Here is a 25748-nt window from a genome sequence, read left to right as displayed (position 1 = left end):
TCAGGAAGGGCAAATGACGGCTGGAAGTGGAGGAGGCAGTGGAGCAGCCGAGGAGAAGTCTACCATCCGAAGATTTGCCATGTTCATGGCTGGATTCTCGCTTCTACAGACTCTACGTGTTGCCATTACGGCGGGAAGGTTTGCAGTGGTTAGGTTTGGCATTCCTAGTGGACAGATTGGCATTTTCATCAACTCCATTCACCATTCCATGGAGACAGCTGGTGATGTTGGTCTCTTCCTAATGTCGTTGTACGTCCTGTTTAGTAAGCGTGACAAGACTGCTGACTACATTGTATCCGTCATTGCCATTTGGGGTCTCTTTGTGATGAACCTATTGTTGATAGTGGCATATTCAGTTGGAGGTGAACGTGGATGTCTTACCTTTTACTACTGGGTTCTTGTTATTGCTTCCCTAGGATTTGGTTTGGATGAATCTATATCCATTACCATTGGAGTTGCAGATGTTGCTTACTTTGGTCTTGGTATGCCCCTCTCTGGTATCATGGCTTGTCTATACCATGCTGTCTATCTCTACTTTGCCGAGAAGTTCCAGTGGCATGACACATACTTTTGGATAGTGATTGGACAAATTCTGATATCAGCATTGGTTTCCGGTATTGCAGCCATTGTATGGACCATTGCGTATAGAAACTTCGATCCAGGGGGTACACAAGCTTCAGGAGAAGCTACCACTAGTCCACCTAGTGGGCCTAGTCAAGGGCCAAAAGGGGGTTTATGGAAGAGAGCTAGAGGGGCTATATCTAATATGCTAATGTGTCTCTGCGGAATGAGTTGCATCTATGCCTTCTATCCAGCCATAGCACCGTATCAATTCGTGAGTCCAGAGGCTGGCCACTTGATAGATTTAGCCTTGTTGTTCACAAGTGCCATTCCTTCTCTCGTCATTGCAGCTGTGTGCTCATGGACTGATAAGGGTCCGGACAGACCATGGACTAAGGATGGTAAAGGTAATTTTGCATGGTGGCACGCAACATGGCTGTTTATGATTCCCTATGTAACGGCAATGACCTTGTGTATCTTTGCTATTCACTATCCCAATTGGAGAAGCTCCAGGGCAATTTATGGCAACATATGGACTACAGGTGTGATCACAGTTACCCTGAAATGCTGTGAAGAGACTCTAAAGGGTGTAGCCAACAGCGGTGTTGGAATGCAAAGTGCTGATAATAAGGGTGACGGACAACTGTCAGCTCTGAATGCTCTTACAGCTCAGTTTACCATGGACATTGTTGCATACATTGGCGGTGGTTATGTCAAGGCTATTACAAAATATGATAGAGACAACTGGCCAACTAAACACTATGGATTCTGGAGGTCACTAGGATTTTGGGTTGGCAGTGCTCTTTCTGGTGGATTAAAATGTGTCCGTGAATCCTTTACTACGGACATTAGAGCAAATCTGATAACTGGGAATGAGGTCTTGTTTATTGTTTATGCTGATGAGTAAATGTCAGAATGTTGTATTTAATGCAGCTTTAATATTTGTCTTTTATTTCAAGGGGAATAAAATTTCCATTAAAATCCAGTGGTTGATGTGAATAAGTTAATACACGAAATTTATACAAACATTTACATCTCCTAAAAACCCTAAAATGGGCAATCAAGTACTGGAGGTTAAAACAATTTCAAGAGGTGCGTACTTGTGCCAATATCAATGAGTGAAACGGAATATGACGAAATTAAAGTCATCGATTTAACACTGCCGGGCTACCAAGAAGATGAGGTATAAATATCAAGAGGATCTTTTCCTAATCCAGGCGATGATTTAGCAAGAGCGTTGGAGCCAATAGAGGACAACTCACAATTTCCAGAAGATCCGATTCAGACAGAATAATCGCTAAATTATTACGATTTTGGAATATGGAAGTCCCATATGGGTTGGAGAATCCGGAGAACAATGTGAATCATACCTATTGCCAATGCGTATGACGCAAAAGTAAGAATAAATATACCATGACAACAAACCTGGTTTTTGGTGGACACGCACTGAAAAGGCAGAATATCGCTCAAAATGCATCGTTCTGCTAGCTGGAGAAATATTTGAATAAGCCATCGGCCAACATGTAGATTTTTAAAGAAACAAAACCTCTCTATAGAGTGAACTTTTAAATAATTTAAGTAGCCATTATGTTTTATTCGGCAAGGTCAGCCTCCGAGACCTTAAATTGTACATCTATGTTGACGTTCCAAGCCACTTGCTCAGAAAATCACAATTTGAGGGACAAAATTTATCCTGAACTCCAAGGCGACACTCATCCGCTAAATTGCAACTGAAACATGGTGTAGAAAAGGCGTCTTCTGCAAACTTTGGATCGGAAGCTCCGGACCACTAAATATCAATTTTTCATGCATTAATACATAATAAATAATTTTTCATCAGAGTAGAGTGTGGATCACAAGGAAACTTACAATATAAATGCACTTTCCATTTTCAAGAATGCCGCTAAAAACTTTATTCTCTAGAACGAGCAAGTTGACAACTGCCAGTACGTTTTCTTCCAAAAGGTCTCCTTGAATTGTATTTGAGGATTTCAGATAATCTGTAATCTGCGTTAGTGTACGACCCATATTTTTGGAGAGATACATGGCAACTTGATCCTTCATACCCTAAAATTTTGATGAATGCACGAGTAGCAGATGCACGCAGAAATCTGCAAATATCAACAAACCTCCACAAGTACTTCATTAAATTCTCCATCATAGTAAAATGCCCCGCCGCTTATCTCGTCTGCGGGCTCTATATGCGATAAAACGTATAATCTGCGATTTTTGTATCGAATGCTACGAACTGGCTTTATTAAACGTAGTCCCTCAGAAAGGTTCTTTGTAATCCTCTGGACTTGACTTGTCTATAGAATGGGTGTATAAGAAAGGAGTGAAATAAACGTAGATTTGGTCTATAAATAAAATGAGAGGCATAGGCACTATAAATCACATGAAACACTTTGTGCCCGCATAGGTGCAGTTTTTAACATATCTCCATAGACTCCTAAATCTGTCTAACCCAAGGGTCTCCATAGACTTCCCAAGAGTATCATTATATTAAGCGTACAAGAGGGTCTCTATAATATCGTTTGTAGAGTTTCCGTCCAAATACAGCGAGAATTACAGTGCCAGTGAGAATAGCAGCAATAGGAAGACCAAGAGCTACTTTCCAAGAAGAGTCTTTCCAGAGACCAATACCAATACCAGCGAGAACAACTGCACCAGGTAACAGTAGATGGGTTATCAACTTGTTCATCAGCCTTAGTAATAGCAGGTGACATTCTCCTAGCTTACTATCTTATCAGAAGTGGTAGGCTTAGACCTCCTGAAGTAAATGAGGAAGGGAGCCATGACCTTTGAAACTACATTAACCTTGGATCCTTCAAGACCAAATTGCGATTCATATCAGTCTATAGTATGAGTAAGAGAATAGAACTGATGAGAGTAATTGTCCTTCCACAGGAACCATACCCATCATCCAATAGTACTTCCTCCATCTAGCCGTACCTCCTCATCCATACATTCATCCTCCCTTGTAACTAGCTCACAGTCAGAGAGACTATCCACAGAATAGGATGAGTTACATCTCCTTATAGAAACGACTAGCGTCACAATTCACTTATACATCAGTACGTACCCATTAAACTTACCGATAACCCTGTGATCCTCTTGATATCAGCCGACCAAATCGACTTGTTTCCAGCAGTTTCTACGAGGCAATAAACTGAATATTCTGCCGGTTGAAGCTTTTGCAATTGGTTTATCGTCTCTTGATCCCTCAGAAAGGCATATTCTGTATAGTTTATATTTGCATGCATGGAATGGAGAATAAATATAATGTGGATGAGAGAAGGGAAATCTAGCGGAGGAGAAGGGAGGTAGTCACTACTCCATTGTAATTTCTAGAGCAAAAAGCGAGTCAAAATGGTTTGACTAACTTAAAGGACAAGTGCCGATCTTGGCTGCAAAATGGAATCTTAGAGATTGCATTTCACGATGCTACAGAGGAATTACATTCAATAGTAAACATTCGAAGAGTCCAGAGACTAGTCACTTCCCTTCATCCATTTAGTACATCTCCCACTAATGTTCTAGGTACTTCTCCCCTGTATAGCATTCTAGGTACCCCTGTCCTATTTAGGCTATTTCCGGTCTGTACTCATCCATTCTCTCTCTACAGCCTTTTCCTAGAAACTTCATTCGCGTATAACCAATTATATAACCTCCATCCATCGCGTAACTTGCATATAAATCCAAAAACTTACGGGTTCCCGAGGATTCTTGGAGTATCCCGAAATACTTTGATGCGCTGAGCTTTTTAAGGAAAACTGGAAAGTCTGAGATGTTGTAAGGGGCAGAGGTCTGCGGTAAATTCCGAAAAGTTTGCAAATTCTCGAAAAAAAGCTCCTCGGTAAAGCGCTTGTCGTTTTCCAGGGCCAATTCGTAGGCCACCTGGATTTCGTCCTTGTTCATTTGGTTTTTATAATTAAAATGCGATTTTTAGTGTACATTTGTGCCTATTTGATTAATTTTACTGGCCACAGCAGCCAACAGGGAAACAAAGTGTCTAGGAGTGCTAATGGAGCAAGGGTACCTAGAATGCTATACAGGGGAGAAGTACCTAGAACATTAGTGGAAAGTGGAAGGCATAAGATAGGCACAGGTAGCTAGGGAAGGACATGCTGACGATAAACTCTTCTTCATTGACAAATACCAGGTTGGAATTGTAGCAATGAGTAGAGCATTTGCCTAGTATCATCAAAACTCCACATTAGTCTACAGATCAAAATTATGCATTCCGGTATGGTTAAATAGTTAAAACTTGGAAACGACATTTCCGTTGTCCATTCTTGGTAAAATTGCCACGACAAAGTTGTCAAACATTTTGTTCTCGATAAACTTGAAACCACCGAGACTCTTCATTACATGCGATTGTGCCACTTGTTGGCGGAGCCTTGAGGCTGGGTTTAGTTCGGCTGTACCATCTGAGATTTTGTCTCCAGTGAGTAGTTGGATAAAGGTGCCATCGTCTGCGTCCTTCTTCACCTTGCTGGTTTTCCTTCTTCTGGATTTTGGTTCCAAGGTGGGATCTGAAGTATATGTATGAATGGTAGAAATGTTTGTAGATGAAATGAGTATTGGAAGGATGGCAGTTTATGCTGAATAGGTCTCCACTGGCTTAGAAGCAGGTAGACCAATAGACATTCTCAAATTTCATGATGCATGCAGATTCTTATTTCATGGAATGAGTGAAGCAAGATAGTAGTACTCCATTATACCAACTACTCAGTACTCAAGCTAGTATCTAGAGTATCCATCCATAGAGTCTCATATTTGTCTAACCCAAGGGTCTCCTTTATAGCGGTTATAAAGTTTCCATCCTCCAAAAAATGTTGCGCCAGCTCCAGTAAGGGTACCAGAAGATGCTCCAAAGATAGTCCATAGTGCAGAGCTACCAGTAAGAAGTCCAACAACTTTATCATGTTTAGGAGCAGCTTGAGGAGTTTGAGTATCTTGAGCTCCATTAGTATCTATACCACCTTGAGTACTAGCATTATCTTGGTTAGATATAACAGAAGGTTCTTGTTTAGGAAGACATTCAGGAGTTTTAGGAGGAGATCCTTCAGCATCAGGAGCAGAAGTATTAGGATCAGTAGCAGGTCTAGCAGCATCAGACTCCCGTCCTCTTCCAGCTTCATTATCAGAGGGTCCTCCCAACCCAGCAAGAGGAGTAATACGTTTTCCATATGTTCCAGGAGGTCCAGTAGAAATATGAGTAGAGGTAGCATGAGTTCCAGAAATTTCAGGAGGAAGATCTCCACCAGATCCAGGATCAACTACTTTTGAGTTCAGTGGGAATCCATATAGGCCTGCATCTGTTCCATTTAGTCTTGGTATATGGATTTTAACGTTGTTAACGCCTCCAGTCGTCATATAACCATTAGTCAACCCACTACCATAAGTTGTATTGAATCCGTTATTACCCTTACCACATTTACCGGGAGGACCAGCTTCTCCTACAGCACTAGAGTCCCCTCTTTCACCATTTTGACCAGGAAGCTCTGAGCCTCGTCCTATGGTCTTTTTTAATACTTCTGGATCTATTTTACAACTTGCACCGTATAATTTGGCAACAGTATCTAGCCATCCACGAACACTATTATAATGACTAGGGTTGTGCGGATCTTTTCCATTGAGATATTCTACTATTTCCCAGTCGATCGAAACATGTTCCAAAGATCCTCTCATATACCACTCTTTCTTTTCCCCATCCTTATATTCAACATAAATCATGAAAGTCTGTCCATATTGTCCCGGACTACATTGACGAGAAAATACTATAACCTTACCTACATTCTTAAATGGCAGTCCACTGAATCCTTTTAAAATTAAATCTCCAGTAAACCCGGAGATGTTAAACTTCCTGGACCCTAAGGAGGCTTTCATGTAGTGTTTATATGCGCCAAATCCAGGAATGTTTATCTTATTATCCGGTTCAACTGATATCTTTTTGATATGTCCATCATTTCCCCTACCATGACAATATTCTTCAGTCTTCTTATTTGGTTGCTTTCTAACATCTATTTGAAGAACATCGTTGAGATTACAGTTTATCTCATTTAGCTTTATGGTAAAATCATCAGTAAGTTCCCCTCGAAGATTATAAAAACTTAACACATCTGGTTGAAGAATCTGTTTCCAGCTAGTATAAGGTGAACTTTTACCAATGTTTTCATACCACTCAGACTTTCCATCAGAGGATTTCTTAAACTCAACAAGCAACGGGATGTTATTATGCTTAAGTGAATCGCCATTCCATGTATATATTTTTAGCAGAGAGATAGTGTCATTAGTGGTAATGTTAGTAGGATTATTATCATAAGTAACTCTAGATACTTTCATACCTTTAGGCATGTTATAGGACTCTACTTCGTAAATACCATTAGTTCCAGACGGAAGCTTTGGTTTGTAGTATGGTTGTACAGTTTTCGTTTTTAGACAGGTCGATTTTCCATTAGCATGGTCCTTTGTAGGTTCTTTTATGTCAATGGGTATAGCATGATTAATATTACAGTTCTGATGATCAAGTGCCTGTTGTTCATCCAGACCATTTATAGGACCGTTCATCCAAAACCTATCGCCTTTACTAAAGTACTTTGTCTCTATATCACCGCTAGTACCCTTGGCAGTTATTCCAAGTAGGATTGGTTTATCTTTAGATCCTTCCCAAAAGTAAGCAGAGGTACTTTCTACATCTTCTATGAAATTTAATCCCGTAAAGCCTCCTCTTATCTTATAGTCATCTTTAAGTGTCCTATTTAGAGTAATAGGTCCATTTGTAGGTGTATAAACATGCCTGAAAAACCCTTTCGGTAGACCGGAATCACTCTTTATAACGGTAAAGGTTGTATCATTAGAGCCATAGGTCATTGCACTCCCATCTTCTTTTGGCTTTTTTGAAAGGTCTAATGTTAGTACCTTCCCGTTCCTTCTCATTCTCCATGTTCATATAGAGTATGCTCTTTCAAAACTCTGAGATCCATGAGTAGTCTCAATGCGACCAAAGGGAGCAGACCAGTACCTTAGTTACTCCCTATCTACTCCTCACTCAATATTCATCCTCCCTCACAAGTAGCTCACCGTCAGAGACTATCCACAGAACAAGATGAACAACTATCAAAATAGTCTTCAGTAGTATAGTACGGATAGTCGACTGGAGTAAAGATGTCATACTGTATAGGCTCCTACTCTAAATCTCATACATAATCCCTTTGGTCTCTATAGAGCTCCTGTTAGTCGCTTGGGCTCACTCCGTTCGTATACTCCACATTCTTCGGGACTGGCCATCCATCCTCTACACATCCCTTCTTGGCATCAACTCACCTTCTTGTTTCGCTTCTACATCTTCATCTTGGAAGCTTTCAGGTTCTTCTACTCCTTTTCCATCCAAATTTGCAATTTGGTCGGACAAAATGTTAAAAACTCTTCGTTTACCGCTTCTCTTACCGCCATTTATAAAATCGCACTGTTCACTGATTAGCAGCGACGTAGATTTCACCATTTTAGGCGCAGGTAGTCGATCAAAGGAGTTTCTGTGGCCCAGAGATTCCGACTGAGTGCAACTGTCCGTGGCGCTGGGACCTCAGCTGGTGGCTACAGGGAACCCCCTGATTTTTGGTCCACAGCCACTCTTATGGTTTATATTGTGACTATAGTTATGATGTGGACCTTTAGATGATATTAGGATGGAAGACTCCGGAGGATGGGTAAATATGGACCGAAAAGAGCCTATGGACATGAGGGGTACCTAGAAGGGTGTGTAGAGAGGAAATTTCCCTGTCCTTGTGGACTATCTCTGGCAGTGGCTATTAACATGACCAGTAACTACAATTGGCGATTATAAGTAGACAGGTATAAGTCATAGGAGGTCTATAAAGGGGCAAGGAACAGCGGAACGATGACGGAGGACAAATAACACTGTGTAGCCTAAATTTCACATACAAAGGGCATATTCTCATCACAAGTCTCTATTTTGATAACAAGGTAATGGTATAACCGCATAAAATCTGAGAATCCCAAAGGATAGGGGAGTGGACCACGACTGGAATCATAGGACGGGAATTACGGAAAATCGTCTAAAAGCTGAAATCTATGGTCTAGTAATGCATCTAAAATGCGAATCATGATGAGTTCTAGCGGATAAGGTATCTCACTGCTGGCTGGGATCTCATACTACAGAATAGCCTGGTGCATTACAAACGGTCCATCCTGCGCCCTTTTACCCATACCGCTCATCTTCACACTGGTTGAGAGGTAATGAGTATGATGAAGATTCTGGTAGCACTATGAGTGACAATAATGCCCCTAAAGAGTTTACTACTCCATCTCTCAGACTTCTCACGGATACTCTGAATACACAGTGCAGAAAATTCTGCCAATAGATAGTACTGGAACTCCCATTGATACTTACCTACATTTAGGGTAAATTAGGGAACTGCTGGAAGAATTTATTCATCCCGGCATATTCAAGGAAGAGATATTTTCTTGGCTAATAGCCCCTGAAGAATCTTAAAAACTAAAGTATATGGTGTATTCGTGAAAACTTAGTATCCTTCCTCTTCAAGACCTCTGATTAATGCCCCTTAATTTACCCATTCTCTTCTCTCCCTCCTCTCTACCCATGGATTTCTCTGGACTGAGTGGCTCCAAGAATTACCTATTGGAACCATCTGATGGCCTTATTTTTTAACATTCATAGTAGAGAGTAAGGGCAACTCAGGCATGAAGGAAGAATGAGTAATGCATGTGTAGGAAGAGATTCATACACACCCCAGATAAGTTAACATCTTCCTTTACAGCGGACTCCACATCCTATGGAGGTAGCATGAGGTTTTTAAGTTTGGTATTGGTTATGTATTTCCTGAAATTGGGCAGAGTCTGTTGGTGTGCCGGGAAACCTAATGTTCTCTCAATCAATCTTAGCGAGGGATCTAATGTTAACTCAATCGATATTGCCAAGGATCCAGGTCCTAATGTAGCTGAGGTTAATAATGAGAAAGATAATGGTGTAGATGGTAAAAAGTTTAATGTTAAGGATAGTGTCAAGATAACTTTAGTATTAGATAATGGAATCCAGATATGGAACGGAGGTGACAAAAATTGTACAGTAATTACGGTCCTATCAAAACGGGGATATAGCACTCTTCTTGCCATACGATATGTAAGTGCAAATAAGAATGGAGAGAAAAAGGAGGAGAGTGAAGCTTATAAAGAAGACGGTAACCAGTGGAGCAAAATGACCGAAGAAGATTTTGAAGCCGCTTATGAAAGTATGAAGGATCCTCCCGATGCCGGAAAAAAAGGATCGCAAGCAGACAAATCTTCTGGTGCAGGTTCCCTCGATCTTTCAAATCCAAATGCATTAATCTGTAAATCCGTAGATGCAAACATTGATGGAGTTCCTTCCAGAGTACTAATTATCGGACAAGATAAAACTGTCAATATCATAATGAATGGTGAGAAGTATGTATGGATGGGCACATCTGGTACTACATGCTCATACTGTATAGTGTTTTTGGAAAGTGGAGTTCCAAAAATGATACTCATACAATCTGAAACGGGAAATGGAACAGTTCAGACATTTTTTAAATATAAAGTGACAGGTGGTTGTTTTGGAAAGAAGAAAGAGAGTTGGCAGCAAACAACTGATTATATCAAGGATATCAACAACTTGAAAAAAACGAATGACACGTCCACTAGACTAATTCTGGATTTATCAGCCATTCCAAATGATGGAGATCACTACAAGACTATAGAGAGCAAGCGTGGTGATGTTACAGTGAATTATTATGCTACAAACTCTGGTCATGTTATAGAAAAGGTTGTGGATGGATCAGCTGACCTATGGAATGCTGATCAGGATACCATTTGCTTTCTCTGCGAACTACATTCCAAGGATAATTCGAAACTTCTAAGACTACACATAAAGAGTGGGAATTACCAGTTTACTTTCCAAAGCTTTGAACACTCTGATAGGAACTGGGATATTGTAACAAACGCAGATTTTAATGCTAAACTCAAAATATTGTGATAGTACGCCGTTATAAGAATTTTACCTTGTAGATGAATGTTATAGCCATAAATGTAGTTGTATTTCCGTACTCATACCGTGGATGTTTTAACTCTTGTTTTTCATGCATACTACATGTACTCTTTGGGCACATCTAGGCTCTATCAAAGGGGTAGAATTGGTTCTTCACAAACATCTCCAGTTGTTACTCTTCTTTCTCCATGACATTACATCTACCCCCTACACTCTTAGCCTATACATGGTCTCTTTAGAGTCCCTACAGTAGGCCTTTTGGCGAGGCAGTGAATGGGTGGAGAGATGAAATCTGGGCCAGCCAAAGCTACTCTAGAGAAAAGCTCGGGAATTTTAGAGGCTGAAACATTCGCACATTACAGTAAAATCGATATCTTTAGCCATTCCACACTATAGAGGAGCAAAGACATACATTACAGTCCATAGTTACTCACCCAGTGCTGGATGACTAGAAAAAAGTTCTGGGCATTTTGTACCAATACACAACCTCTTCTTCATACCCTGCGGCGCAAATAAAATGGTACGGAGTACAGCAATAGCATGAAAGTGATATTGAATAAAGAATGGAAGAATTTGTACTATCTTTTGAATCTTCTTCCTAATACCCCAGATGTCTAGGAATAAACAAGAACTCCGTTTCCTCTTCATTCTCGGTACCAAGTCTCTACAAGATGGCAGGAATATGAGTATCCTAGTGATATTCTACGCTCTGTTCCTGTCTATAGTTTGTAGCTCAACGGATTCTCGAGGTGGTGGAAGTAATGGATATACTGAACCTTTAGTATCCAAAATTGACGGTTCTAAGTACAATGTATCGGCATCCAATAGTAACGGTGTTCCAATCCTTAAACTAGAGGCAAAGGAAGGTATGGTAGTTACTGAACTCAAGTATGGAGGTGAGACTATATGGGATGGAGATGGAGAAGTAGAGATTTTATCAACTTTGATCTACTTTAGTGATGATAGACCAGAAGTAGTGACACTAAAGTGTAGGGAAAATGGCAGGGATCGCACCCTAATCCTCCATAAGGATGGAAAGAAGTGGAAAGAGAGTAAGGAGGAACATGAAAGAAAGCTCAAGGAACTACAGGTTACTAAAAAACATGTAGAGGTTAAAGCTCAAGAAGCCAAGACAGCTGCTAAAGAAATTACTGTGGTTGCTACGACAGAGGCTGTTTTCACTTCCACAAATAGTGCTGGTAACGCTTTCAGAAAGAAAACCGTTTCAGGGGATATACAAGTTGGAAATGATTTAGTAGGAGATACTTCAAGAGGTGCCAGGGTTGAAGATGAAGAGTCTACTGAACATTCACCTTCGCTAGGAGATAATGATGATAGCGGAACAGAAGAACCAGAGACTACCGAAGAGAATGAGGTAAAGGATAATGAACCAGAAGAACCTAAAGAGGAAGCCTCTATAGAAGCTCTTCTGGACCTGCCAGAGCATATTCCAGAACATCCTCAAGAGTTTGAAGATGAGGATGAGGACCCAGAACCTAATGACGATGGTTTCTGGGATACTCCTGACGACTACTCTGAAAGGCAAGATGATACCCAAGACGAACCAGATGGACTTGTAATTGATGATGAGGATCCATCTGAAGACCATGAAGATGAAGCGGAGGAAGCTTATGAGGATGATAGTCTTAAAAGTGCTCCTGAGACTCCTGAAAAGCTTAATGAAGGATTAGAACAAGGACATCCTAAAGAACCCGAAGACAACGATCTAGGGGAGGAAGATGAAGATGAAGCGGAGGAATCAGAAAACTCTTCTAGTAGTCCAGTTAGCATGGATATTGCCGACTTAGACTCTCAAAACTACAAGCATGTTGACTATATCTACGATGATAACCACATTAGACTGTTCCTACCAAATGAGGGTATGATCATTGCCAAACTAATCGATGGAGAGAATTCTATATGGGAGGCAAAATCCGATGAAAAGTTTGAGTTTGCCAAGGTATACCTAAATAAGGACGGTAAAGCAGAAGTCATGCTCATTACAAAGAATACTCCATCTGGTGTGGAGCGTAAATATTACACAAAAACTTGGACTGAATGGAGGGAATCTAAAGACATTGGTGACAGGGTACCCAAGTTGAAAGTATTTGCACAACAGAAATCTGACTATACCATTGATCTCTCTGCTACTAAGGGTACTAAAGAATGTACCATTTTTGAAGCAGAATTGCTGGGTATTACTACAAAACATTTCTTTCCAAAACCTGGATATATCGCAAAGGAAGTAATGTCCAATGGTGTTACGGTATGGAATAGTGCAAATGGCAACGAAAGGTGCATTGGATGCGAGTTGTATCTTAGGGGACGTGGACATTTACTCCTTGCAATTGCCATTAAGGGAAGAACGAAGGAGTACAAGTTTTTTGAAAAGGAAGGATCTAGGTGGGTTCCAGTTAAGAATGAAGAGTTTTCTGAAAAGTTTGAACGTGAAGATAATGCAAGAATCTTATTCATGGATTTTTATGAGACCAATGAACCGGAAGGGCAGGATATGAATGTCCCAGAGCCACAGGGAGGAGAAGCTGAAGAAGAGGAAGATGAACCTCCATCTCAAGAGGTAAATATGACTAGAAATTATTCAAGGTCAACTGGAGGCTCTTCTGACCGTGTTGATGCCTCCCCTCCTGAAGTGGATAAACTTCCAAATTCACCAAGAGAAGCAGAGCGCAAAATTACAAAGGATAGGGAAGTCAAGGATATACCTGTTGAAGTACAAAACTATACAAGCAGGAGGAAAACTAGCACTCCCACCATTCACAAGGAAACAGAAGAGACTATTAGAGCTCAGAAAGTTCCTGCCAATAATGTAAACAATAATGCACAAATGCAGAAGAATATAAATTGTAGAGAAACTTCCAATTATAATGAAGATAAAAATATTCAGCCCAAACAAGTTGCATTCAGCAACTCTAAAAATTTTGATGATATGGACGGAAACAATTGTATTGGTAGTTATGAAAAGTGGCCACAAGAGTCTATAGAAGGTGAAACTGAGGGTAAAATGAAGATTAACACACTTAAAGGGTCTCCTCCAGTTACTGAGTCAGCTGAACAGTCTCTACTTACAACATGGTCTAATGGAGACCCTACTCTTCTTAACCTGGCTCTACGGAACGCTGCTTCTACCGAGTGGTATCTTGAGAAAATAAATGAGAATTGGAATAATATTACAGAGGGAGTGTTTAAGGAAAGGCTTGATGCATTTAAGAAAGATTATGAAAATGCAATACCCATTACTCTAGATCTTGCCAATCCTAATAAATCCCAGATAAGTGTACAGACAGGAAACTATAGTGGAGTAGAATATAAGGGGTATTTTCCAAAGAGAGGTCATTATTTCTCTTCTTTCTCTAACAATGGAATTCCTATTTGGAAAATCACTATAGATGAAAAGTGTTTTCTTGCACAGTCGTTTACAAAGTGGAGTTTTACTCTCTTTACTCTTGTAAGTGATTTTGGACACAAATATTTTGAGAAGGTTGGCACAGAATGGAATGGTATCACACAAGAAGACTTTTTCAAGAAGCTTTACGGAATGGGAAAGTCTGAAGAACCAGCTGTTCAACCTACTTCTCTATCTGATCTCAAATCAAAGGTTGACTCTACTCTCTTTTATGTAGAGAGCGGAGAAGAGAATTATGTTACAGTCCTTAAACTTAAAGCTAAGGAGGACAAAAATCCTACGAAACTTGTTTATGGAGGTGAGACTATATGGGATGGAGAGGGTAAGGTAGAGGTTTTATCAACCCTAATCTACCTTGATGGAGATCAGCCAGAACTTCTAACATTACATCACTGGGAAAAGGGCAGGGAAGGAATTCTCTTTCTCCACAATACCGGTAACAAGTGGCAGGTGGTCCAAAAGGAGGACTATGAAAAGTTGCTAGAGGATCTAAAGAATAAGGGTAAACTTGGCGACCTTGTTACCCTTAATCTTGTCAATCCGGATGAATCAAATATAGATACAGATGAATACACTGAATCTGGACTATCCTTCAAGGCATATACTCCAAAGAATGCCTTTCATATATCCTCTGTTATGGATGGTCAAGTTTATGTTTGGAAGGCTAAAGCTGGTGAGAGATGTACCCTTGTAGAATCTTACATAGAGGGAGATTCTACTCTCATATCCATAGTTATTAATGGTAGTGACTATGGACTATATTTAAAGTATTTTGAGAAGGTAAATGGTGAATGGAAGAATCTTACACAAGGAGATTTTTTCAAGAAACTCAATGGAATGAAAAGGTTTGGATTAGTATATGAAAGACGTATTCTCTTATCTTCCAAGGTTGATACAAAGTCGTTTGATGTGAAAGTATCCAATTACAATGGAGTTCCTGTTTTACAATGTAACGCGAAGTCTGGTCTATTTGTATACAATCTCAAGTGTGGCAACGATATAATCTGGAAGGGATTTGACGGAGCCGTTTGTATATCAGCCCTAATCTATTTTAAAGGAAACAAACCTTATATTGTCACATTGCAATCTAGGAAAAATGGAGAAGATCGTATCCTATTCCTCCATTACAATGGCTGTAAGTGGGAACATAACAAGAGAGAACATGAAAGGAAACTTAACACATTGAAAGAAACATATAGAAATATTAGACTCAAGGAAGGGATTCTTCGGAAATCCACCATTATTCCTTCAGCTGGACAATATAATTTTGATAGTAGGGTACAAAATTCTCAAAGATCTGACAAATCCACCAATACTGATAATCTCGAAGATCAACTGGAATGGACTGATCTCGTAGGTGCACTCAGAGGAGGCAACCAATATATAGCCTACGATACTGACATAATGTCTATGAGTAGAGAAAGAGAGCTCTTTGGGAAGATGGATTACACAGACTCCAGAGATTTATTTAACACTCAATGGTATTTGGAATATGGGCCCATGGAACAAATTTATGTGGAACCTAGGGATAATTTTGCGCGTTATCCCCCAAATTTTATGGTCCCTGATAAGGATTCATGTACTAGATGTGCCATGGAAAGAATGATAACACCTATCTTCTTTCCAACATTTAACAGCGGAAGCATCATCAACGTCTCAAAGTATAATCCAACCTTCTACAACATTTACGACTACTACTTTGACGATATAATCACGAGGCTGATTGTTCCTTGGTATTGGACAGAGATAACAAGCCTGAGTCATGGTGGGAAAGCTATATGGATGGCGCATGAAGGAGAGAGTTTGGTGTATGCCACGATCCATCTGAGGGAGACTGTACCAGTCCTGGTCTACATTTTAAAAGATTGCACCTCTGCGAATAAAACCGAGACGTTATTGAGAACCAATAATGGATGGAGACTCATAGGAAACTACCCTGGTGCCTTCAAGAGCATCCCTAGACCAAATGTGGTTAAATTTCATTGTACTATAGACCTAACTTGCTCCGACCATGGAAGAGTCAAGGTCTTTGACACGGTCCTTGGTGGACTTAAAACCCGATTCTTTATTCCGAGACTAGGATTTCGTGCCCATAAAATCGCTCACAATGGTGCCGTCATATGGAGGTCTCCAGAGTATGAGTATTCAGGAAAAGAGTCCCAATGGAGAGCCATTATCGTGAGAGCCTACCTGAGGGGTAACTCCTGCTTCCTTGTAAAGGCTACCTTAAAGACCACATATGGCTCATTAAGCTCCGTCAACTACATTTGCTTGAATGGTCGATGGATTGAAGTAGATGAGCGTCAATCTGAAAGAGTGAAATGGGCGCTAAAAGCTTGTGGAGATTCACAGGAATGGCTCACTAGACATTGTTAAACGCACACATTTGGTGTCTTTAAATGCAGTTTTATCTCCAAACTCACATTATGGAGACTCTAAATTTTGCTATACATCTACATGGTAAGTTAATGGCGAATGAAATGTCTTGACTCTGAATTTTATGTTCACTACATTGGATGGGTCTTTCGTACCCAAAAGATGATACACATTGTGCAAATCCCGCAGGAATCTTATGGTCAGTCCAGCCTCGTCTAAATCTTATTGCATGCATGTAAAATACCCCGTGAAGACAGACGATTTCCAGAACTCGCTGCTTGTGGATTTTAAAGTATTCTGTAAAGATTCGTCACTTGTTTTATCAGAGTGAATAGGTGGTATAGACGTGGAAATTATGCTAAGTTGTAACAACAGCGGAGGCTGGGAAGCTTAGAATGTTAGTGTAAACGTTAGTGAGGTCCACCAACTTCCAAAACCCTGGAGCATTCTTCGAGTCACAACGCAGGATCCATAGTTGCAGGAGTCTTTTTTGGACTTTTGTTTGCATTGAGACTACTCATGGATCTCAGAGTTTTGAATGATCATACTCTCTGAACATGGAGGATGAGTGTTGGATGAGAGTGAAGATAATTCATCCAGGGAACTCATGACGATTTGATTTCCTTAGGCCTTAACCCAAAATGACTGTCCCCTCATCCGGTGTTACCATAGATATAAGTCACAAGCCTGATGGACCAGGACCTGATACATATGGAGGTCCTAACCAAGTTAAGCTGACTAAGGAAGAAAATCCTCCTAACTCTGGCTTCGTGAAGCTCACACATGTGGCATCCTCTGGGGGACTTTTTAATGTTGAAAAGGTTCAGTATGGAAATTATGGTAGGGACATTACCGAAATAAAACCGACAAATAATGAACCTATTAAGAGCTACTCTGTCTGGTATCATTCCGGAGACACTGATCACAATCAACCTCTTCTCATAGAGATTTACAATAAAGGTGATACGTATGATTATCGTGAAACTAAGGATACTGGCTGGACTTCATTTGGTGGAGACCCTCAATCTACTCGACGGCTAGAGTATGAGAAGCTTGAACAGAAACTTGATGACCTCAATTGCCAACATTACAAATTTGTTACCATTGATCTCACAGAGTCTCATTCTAAGACTCATGCATCCAATGGAGAAGGATACTGTTGCGGTAAAGATCATACTGGTGATAAAAAGGTAGCTGTTAAGGGAGGGAAGGTTGATAAAGGTGCTTCTAGTTCAGAAGATATTGAATACTATAAGCATGAGGTTACTTATGGAACGTCAATTTCTGGTATCTACTACAAGGATGATTCTGGTGAAAGAAAGAGAATAAAAATTCCTGGTATTGACAACTCTGGAAAAGATTCATTAAAGCTCTATACATTCTACAACGGAGATATTCCCAGGCTAATCTATGTAGATTCCACTGGAAATGATTTAGTAACCGGATGGTATGAGCCAAGTCCTACTGGTGGTGACAATCAACAATGGGAAAAACTCCAGAGTATACCTGAAATTACGATGCCAGATGATATCAAAGCTGGTAAGGGCAGCAACTATAATCAACACATAGAGATACTGAAGTGTATAATCTCTGGAACCGGTGGAAAATGTACTGATACTCCTCCACCCTCATCTCAACTAAGTGTCGGTGGTTCTGGTGCTGTTGATGGTACTTCTGGCTCTATTGCTGGACCTATGGGAGCTGCCGGTGAATTAGGTGCTCAGAAAGAAGCCAATGAAAAGCAGCAAGAATCTCTAAAATCTTCTGAAGAGTCTGATACTAATACTGTATATACTGTTTCTCCTGGTAAATCTAGTAAAGGAGCTCCAAATAAAGACCCAAAAGTTACTATTGTTGGTCCTACTAATGCCATTCCTGTTACTATCCATAGCATACTATTAATGGCTGGAAGACCAGTGAGCTAAAGGAGTAGATACAAACCCTTTGCTACTTCATCACAGCACACCTTCTACTTTTAAAACAAAGTCATTAATGGAGCTTGTCCGATGGGAATGGAAGGTTACAGACCCGCAGTGTGGGTCGGAGGAACGAGTGCCTAGATCACTCTTTCTGACTTTTATCCCCCTAACTCACAAGTTTCACTGCATAAAAGCATTTAGTGAGCCAAAGTTACCACTAGATAGCCAACACAGTTATCGAGAATCATCATTATTGGCATGAAGAAGAACATTCCGGCACCTACTGTGGACATAAATGATGACAAAAGTGACAGTGTAAAAAGGTATAACACATAGCGAAATTTACTCTTGTACTAGGCCATTTTTAATATAGAGAATGCATTAGGGAAAGTTTTAAATGCCCATCTGGAGTCTTCCTGTTACACCCCAGATCTTCTTGGCACCGTCTCCCATTCATCGGCCATTATCACCACCTTTGCACAGGAGAATGAGGCTTCTTGTAACTCTATGCACGATCTGCGTAGTTTTACTATCCAGCTGTGTAGGTGGTAAAGCTTCAAACCCTCAGGGTCAAGCAGCTGCTAATCGCACATCAGGCACACAGGCTTCTCCTCGGGGCCAACTAAAGACAAATGGACAGACTAGACCGACTGTTTGTCAGCAGAATCTCTCTACGTCTGCTCGACCACCTCAAGTTCAAGCTGCTAAACTGAGAGATGCTTCAGCCGCCGAGGGACAACTTCAAGGTCCAGCACAGACCGAATCCAAGAAGTTACCGCAGGCGAATACACAACCAGCTGTTCAACATACTCCTAAACCAGTTCAGCCCACGTCACAAGGAGTTGTACGGCAGCAATCTCCACAAGAACCAGCTGCTAAAGTTGTCCAAGAGGTACCAAAATCTGCAGCTATTCCACAGAATCAAAAACCCGTTGAACAAGCCAAGGCAAAGCCAGCAACTTCAGCTGCTCAATCTTCCAAAGAAGTCCAAGCTAAACAAACTACTACTCAGAGTCCAATAAATACAAATGGGCAAATTAAACCAACTTCTCAACCTAATGCACAGGCTCCTCAGAAGTTACCACAGGCAAGTGGACAACAAACTTCTCGACCTGCTCAAAAACCTGTTGAACAACCAAATCAGACGGCTACATCAACTCCACAGGTCCCTCAGGTTCCCTCTACTAAGGCTACCGTTGGAGGTACTATTTCTCTGACTAATGCATCTGGAGGATCAAATCCAGTAGCTCCTAAACCTGCTTCATCAGGTCCTTCTCTTGGATCTCAGTCTTCTGCTATAGGTTTAACGAGTACTACAAAGGATACTAAATCCTCCCTTGGTCAGGGAGCTCCAACTACTCCACCTGCAACTGGACTCCAGGGTTCTCAATTATCTTCACAATTGGGTAACAACGGAACAAAACTTTTGTCAGCTCAGGGAACTTTACCTACTTCTAACGTTCAAAAGTCTGCAGTTGTACAAACACCTTTGCCAAGTCAACCAGGACTACTCTCTCATCAGAATACTGGGAACAATGGACTCCCGGGTGGACAATTAAATCTTCAGACACTCCCTAAACCGGTAGGAACTCCATCATTAGGTTCTACAGGAAGTCTGGATAGGACTAAGTTGGGTCCTAACTCTGACACTAAGGTTTTAACTCAACAAGGTAGTCGGCAAGCAACAGGAGCTCCTGCTCTTCCTAAAGCTGCGCAACCTAATACTCCTGGAGGACCTCAAGCTCCAGTTCAGACAGAAGCAAAGAATCATCCTGTAACTCAGCAGCCACCTGGTAACCCTGTTCAGGAAGCACCAAAACAGGCGGCAGTCACAACTACTCCTGGCATACCGGGTCCACCAAGTCCACATACAAACAAAGTAGAGGCACCTACCAGGAATGGCCAACTCACTCCTGTTGCTACGAATACACCTGGCACAGTCCAAGATAATTCTGCTGGATCTAATAACTCTGACCTTGATTTGGCTAAAGCAGATCCAAAAAAGGTAATTGTGGACAAGTTAGCGGATCAAGACATAACACACTATATGTACCATCCTAATGGAGCCACAAAGATTCTCTCTGTAAGCTTTGGTTCAGCTAATCTTTGGACTGCACGTCACGGTGAGAAGTTATTGCGTGCCTATGCATATCAGAAACAGGGCTGTTCCTTCCTCGCTCATCTATACATTCAAAGTTCCGGTAGATTGATCCACATGTTCTTTGAAAAGGGCAATAACGGTTCTACTGAACTGAAGATAGAAGATTTTAGAACAAAGTATGAGGGAATGTTATCGTCAAAACCAGCTGCACCAGTGAACAAAAACAGTAAAAAGAAGAATTCAGGTAAACAGGATAAGGGATCTTCAGGAGTTATTGATATAGAAAATCCTGATAACTCGCTCTGTAAAACATTCAAATGCGTTATGGATGATGTTGAGACACTTTTATGCGTTCCGTTTTGGGGATTAAAGGAGGTAAAGTGCGGTTCTACCAGTGTATGGAAGGCAGACGAAGATAAAGAATGCACTCTTCTAAAGATACACTATGATAAGGATAAAAAACCTGTTATGATTCATGCAACTGCGGAATCTTGTTCTGAAGTTGTTGCTTATTCACGAATATATAAAAACAGATTTGGGAAAAAGAAATGGAAGAATGTTAAGATCTCCTACGACAAGGAACTTAAAAATTTCGCTACAACCAGGAATTCTGTTAATGGATTCGTCTTGGATGTCATGGATGTAGAAAATACAGAGGAATGTGACGTTGTTAAACTCAGTCTCTTTGGAATGTCTACAGTGCTATTTATTCCAAAACCAGGATTCTACACAACCAGAGTTACTTATGGTGATGTACAACTTTATGAATCTAACCAGAGTAAGTGTGAAAGGGTTAATGTTGCTTATGTAACTCGCTACAGCTCGAGTATTTCCCTGATGTTCATAGTTGTTTCAAATAATTCAGATAATAAGTCTGCTGCTGTGCATTTTCGTATAAAAAAAGGTGACATGCTTCACTCCCTGGACGAGGAAACATATTTTAAACTGGTAGCAAGTATGAAAACTAGGGAGCTTGGCAATAACTACCAGAGTTATGATATATTATCACCTGATCCAGGATGCCAAGTTTTGGACTCATTTGTGGGTAGCATACCAGCAAAGCTACTCATTCCACCAACTGGAACTTGCATAAACAGATTTACAATAGGAGACAATATGATTTGGGGAGCTGCTATCGCTTCTGAAATTTGTGCCTTTGCAATAACATACCTTAGTGGAAAGGATCCTGACATTTTACATGTGATTAGGGTTAACCCTACTGGACAAGAAGAGATATATTACACAAAAGAGAGTGGATGGAAGGAATGTAAGGATCCTAAGAAAAGTTTGGCCCCTCTTAGAACATCTGGAAACCCTGTAAACTTTGAGTTGGACCTGGGTTCACAGAAGTATGATAATGTACAGGTAGTTGATATGAGAGATTCCGTATTTCCAATGACGCTCTTTGTTCCAAGGGCTAACTTTGTTGCAACCTCTGTTAAATATGCTGAAGAAGTGGTAATTAAAAAGGTAAAGGAAAGGGTTGCTTTTGCTGTAGTTTACTTCAATGGTGATGATCCATTTCTTCTGTACATACTTCTTCTAGACTCTTCTGCTAAGCCGGAACCAAAGTACTATTATAGAGATGACAATAAGTGGAATTCTATAAACAGTAAGGAGGACTTCAACAAAAAATTAGCTACAATTGCAGCTTCCAACTAATGTATCAGGTATTCACTGATTAATCCTGAACAGGTCCTATTGTTATGTTCGATCAAGTCTACACACTGAGACATTTTAATGCAGTTTAATCTGCCACTATAGGCAGCCACTTTTTAATTTTTAAGGTTTTTCTGGTATATATTATGCATACTCTGGAAGATGATCGGTGGAAACTAAAAGGAGGATAGAATGCGAGATTATGCGATCATCCGCGAGAGGTTAAAAGTCATTCATGCCACTAACAGTCTATAGATACCATGATGAGCTTTATTATAGCAGTGTAGACTGTCCCAGTTTTGACCATGTAGGCTCCACGGAATGATCTCATTTTATTCTCTACAAACACAGCATGGAGTAAAGACTAGGAGCAGATATAGACCTAGGAATAACTCTTCCTCTTAACCCCATGCATTAGTGAGTTTATAATGCACTATTCCAATCCAGGTACACATTTGTGAATTATGTAGAGTATGGATTTTGTAGCGACCATCTACATTATCGCGTTATTTAGGATTTGTGGTTCCTCTTTATGTGACCTTTCCGGCACTATTAAGGATGGCAATGGATAACAAATTCCAGATTATACAAGTCAGAGAACATCTGATGAGAGAGGTCATTATTTCAGCTACTTTATTACAATCTTTTAAAGGGAGACTCGGGGCAACGATTCCAAACAAACCTCTCCAACTACAAATTCTCCACCCGGAGAGTACCTTTCAAATTTAGCGATCAAAAAAGTTGAGGATGCAAAGAATGAAAAAGAGCCTTCTAAAGTAAATGATTGTTCAGATCAAACCTATAGTCAAACTTTTCAGTACACCCGTAATGGACTTGTCCGGTCAACTGAAAAACCTGAACAAACACCAAGTGGAAAATCGTCCACAGCATTTTCTGATGAAAACACACTAAATCTTGCGGATCCCTGCGATTATTGGACGGTGATTGACATTTCTGTGCCTGGTAAAACAGTAAAGTTGTTTGTAAAGTCTGCAACTAAATACACTAAAAGGGTTATCAATGGGACAGAACATATCTGGGAAGATCAAAAGAATGTTGAATTTTTAATCATTCACTTTCATTATGGTAAATCTACAATGATACACCTGGCAATAGCAAGTTATTCTGATAACTTGACAACACTCACACTCCTCAAAGAGTCCAACAGTAAACGGATAGCAGATTCAACGAAAAGGTACGGAGAGTTTCCAGATGACTCAACTCCGAATAGACAACCCACACTTTCCATTGACATTTCAAGGAAGGATAATTCAAACTTGAGATACACAGAGGGAAAGTTTGGAGAAGTAAAAACCACCATCTTTGCTCCTAGTTATGGTTGCAACGCCAATGAACTCATAGATGGTGATAAAAACATTTGGAAATCTTTGAATGGCGAAAATAGTAAAAGAATTGTTTTTGTAAGAACCTATACTGAAGGAGATGTAACATTGATTCAAATAGTTAAAGTAAGAAATGATGGGAGATTTAGAATGCAATACTATGAAAAGAATGGAGATTCGTGTTGGTGTATACGCAGGAATAAGTAAATCATGCAGAGAGAACACATGACCATAGACTCACTGAGTTTGGACAAATGTTTAATTTCAACAATGTAACTTTAGTTTTGAGACTTTGTCTCTTGTTAAAGCTTGTGCAAATAAGCTTTTTAAATGCAGTTTGACATTTTACCTGTGCATGAAAATGTGTTCCCCTCGTCTTCAAGAGGTAAATTGTAAACGTGAATAAACTCCATTCTTGAAAATGTTGGCATTTATGTGCCTACTAGTAAATTAATCTACTAGTTCCATAGACTTGACACAAAACACTCTAAAATCATCACAACATTCGGGCTAGGCTGTGAATGCAACTTCTTTTTTGGTTGTAGACGTAATTATAACTCTCAAAGCATACGGCAATAAGGGTTAAAGCAGCGACTATTGCGGGAGTAACGAAATCTATGTGCCTTTTCGGATGGTCATCTGCATGAAAATTTGTCCTTGTTTGTATAATTTTGTTTTTATCTCCTTCTTCCGGAGCGGATATATCCGCGTTTGGTCCTTTTAATACTTTTAAAATTTGCTCAGCCTTGGAATTGTCATCGAGATCAGCCTCTACTTCCCATTCATTTTCTTTATCCAGGCTTTTCTTGTACCACTTGCTATACCCTTCATACGGAACTTCTACGAGCAAAATTTCCCCGTCCTTTGGATATTTATAGACAAAGACGTGCTCTACATCCCTTAGAGATGGGAGACCCTGTTGGATGTCGCCAAAATTAAAAGTAAAGTAGGCGACGGATAACTTTTCATCATCTTTTATAAAGTGTTTAAACCTCGTAAATTTGCCAGTTTCAATCTCTATGACATCTTCCTTAACGTTGATCTTTTGTCTATTGCAAGACATGCAGGAGTACTCGCTGGAGAGTGAAATATCGACTCTATGGGCTTTATTGTATACGCAATTTTGTCTATCTAGATCGCCATTAAAGTGTTTAACTTCTGATTTATGCTCAACGTATTCCCATCGGTTGTTATTGTATGCATAATAGTAGGAAATGTCATCACGGGATGTGCTAACAAGAATTAGTGGATTTTCATGATCCCTATCTTCACTCCAGTAGTAGACTGATGCGCTACTCACTTTGTTGTAATGTTGGATATTTGCAAACGGGATGTTTGTTTCATTGTGTACGGTGGATAAAAGCGACATGAGACCTTTAGGGGCGTGCCTGTATTCATTGTATATGCGGTACAAGTTTGGTCCAGCAACCTCTATCTTAACATCTGGATTAACGGGTGACGATGGTTGCCCGTTAACTCCATATGAATCAGCAGTTATGCTGAGATTCAAGAGAACAATGTCGTCGAGTGCCTTGCTAATTATTGGGAGTTTCCCAAAATTTTCAGAGGTATAGAGGCTGCTACAATCCTCAACCCATGGTTCTGCATTTGACAAGTAGTTGTATTTGCTGTAGTATGTGTAGCTCTTTTGGTCCGTGGTTAATCCAATCAGCAGTGGCAGTAGGTTGCCATAATCATGTTCCCAATAATGCACATCTGCCATCGTGTAATTTGCACTTTTTACGTCTTCTAGTCCGTGTAGAACATCTTTGTTGTATTTCACATCACATATATATCCTTGGACAATGTGTAAATACCTTTTATATCCATCAGTAGGCTGGTTATCCTCTCTTTTCACGATGACGGTATTACCACAGGAATCTTCATAACCTGCAAACGTCTGCAGATCATCAACAATTTTGGCTATATTTACGTCTGAATAATGCAAATATTCTGCGTTAATGTAACTCGTACATGTCTTTTCCATTCTCTCGGTTTATTCATCTAAGCTATCCCCCTAAATTTTATAATCTGCATCCAGTATTTTGAAAATTTTAGCGTATTTTTAAAGAGTAAGGACAAGGTACTTTCGTATTTATACCAAAGTTTACGTTTAGCATTCCTATTATCGTGAGTTCCAGGTCCAAACTTGTTTATTGCCTTATCGAAACAAGAGTCTATTATGACGATTGACTGAACATTAAATGGATAAAACTATACATTTTTAATCATTTGGTCGTATCTACTCTTCTTTCTACGCAATAAAAATCTGGAATCCACGACAAAGGTTAACATCTGCATGCAAATTTTATAAAAT

General features: G+C 40.1%; 10 protein-coding genes across 10 annotated transcripts; 6 read left to right on the top strand and 4 right to left on the bottom strand.

Moving 5' to 3' along the window:
* Positions 1-13: 13 nt before the first annotated feature.
* BEWA_037020 (conserved hypothetical protein) lies at positions 14-1468 on the top strand (the record flags this gene model as incomplete). The annotated part of the gene is made up of 1 exon (XM_004833061.1): positions 14-1468. The coding sequence occupies one exon, from the start codon at positions 14-16 to the stop codon at positions 1466-1468; it is 1455 nt and encodes a 484-aa protein (XP_004833118.1).
* A 726-nt stretch (positions 1469-2194) lies between these two features.
* Positions 2195-4479, bottom strand: BEWA_037010 (DNA-directed RNA polymerase III, putative; the record flags this gene model as incomplete). The annotated part of the gene is made up of 5 exons (XM_004833060.1): positions 2195-2350; positions 2431-2628; positions 2691-2860; positions 3644-3799; positions 4272-4479. 5 exons carry the CDS (start codon positions 4477-4479, stop codon positions 2195-2197), a joined length of 888 nt encoding a protein of 295 aa, XP_004833117.1.
* An 855-nt stretch (positions 4480-5334) lies between these two features.
* Positions 5335-7503, bottom strand: BEWA_037000 (hypothetical protein; the record flags this gene model as incomplete). Its single annotated transcript, XM_004833059.1, has 1 exon — positions 5335-7503. One exon carries the CDS (start codon positions 7501-7503, stop codon positions 5335-5337), a length of 2169 nt encoding a protein of 722 aa, XP_004833116.1.
* A 296-nt stretch (positions 7504-7799) lies between these two features.
* BEWA_036990 (hypothetical protein) lies at positions 7800-8068 on the bottom strand (the record flags this gene model as incomplete). The annotated part of the gene is made up of 2 exons (XM_004833058.1): positions 7800-7861; positions 7891-8068. 2 exons carry the CDS (start codon positions 8066-8068, stop codon positions 7800-7802), a joined length of 240 nt encoding a protein of 79 aa, XP_004833115.1.
* Positions 8069-9391: 1323 nt separating this feature from the next.
* Positions 9392-10597, top strand: BEWA_036980 (signal peptide containing protein; the record flags this gene model as incomplete). Its single annotated transcript, XM_004833057.1, has 1 exon — positions 9392-10597. One exon carries the CDS (start codon positions 9392-9394, stop codon positions 10595-10597), a length of 1206 nt encoding a protein of 401 aa, XP_004833114.1.
* Positions 10598-11291: 694 nt separating this feature from the next.
* BEWA_036970 (hypothetical protein) lies at positions 11292-16409 on the top strand (the record flags this gene model as incomplete). Its single annotated transcript, XM_004833056.1, has 1 exon — positions 11292-16409. One exon carries the CDS (start codon positions 11292-11294, stop codon positions 16407-16409), a length of 5118 nt encoding a protein of 1705 aa, XP_004833113.1.
* A 641-nt stretch (positions 16410-17050) lies between these two features.
* On the top strand, positions 17051-18334 carry BEWA_036960 (hypothetical protein; the record flags this gene model as incomplete). The annotated part of the gene is made up of 1 exon (XM_004833055.1): positions 17051-18334. The coding sequence occupies one exon, from the start codon at positions 17051-17053 to the stop codon at positions 18332-18334; it is 1284 nt and encodes a 427-aa protein (XP_004833112.1).
* A 481-nt stretch (positions 18335-18815) lies between these two features.
* On the top strand, positions 18816-22091 carry BEWA_036950 (hypothetical protein; the record flags this gene model as incomplete). Its single annotated transcript, XM_004833054.1, has 1 exon — positions 18816-22091. One exon carries the CDS (start codon positions 18816-18818, stop codon positions 22089-22091), a length of 3276 nt encoding a protein of 1091 aa, XP_004833111.1.
* A 1094-nt stretch (positions 22092-23185) lies between these two features.
* Positions 23186-23638, top strand: BEWA_036940 (hypothetical protein; the record flags this gene model as incomplete). The annotated part of the gene is made up of 1 exon (XM_004833053.1): positions 23186-23638. One exon carries the CDS (start codon positions 23186-23188, stop codon positions 23636-23638), a length of 453 nt encoding a protein of 150 aa, XP_004833110.1.
* Positions 23639-23927: 289 nt separating this feature from the next.
* BEWA_036930 (hypothetical protein) lies at positions 23928-25418 on the bottom strand (the record flags this gene model as incomplete). The annotated part of the gene is made up of 1 exon (XM_004833052.1): positions 23928-25418. One exon carries the CDS (start codon positions 25416-25418, stop codon positions 23928-23930), a length of 1491 nt encoding a protein of 496 aa, XP_004833109.1.
* Between the last annotated feature and the right edge of the window lie 330 nt (positions 25419-25748).

Source organism: Theileria equi, assembly GCF_000342415.1.
Source record: "Theileria equi strain WA chromosome 2 map unlocalized gcontig_1105316255037, whole genome shotgun sequence".
NCBI lineage: Eukaryota > Apicomplexa > Aconoidasida > Piroplasmida > Theileriidae > Theileria > Theileria equi.
Note: the sequence above shows the minus strand (reverse complement) of the source record. Positions and strands in the feature narration are given on the sequence as shown.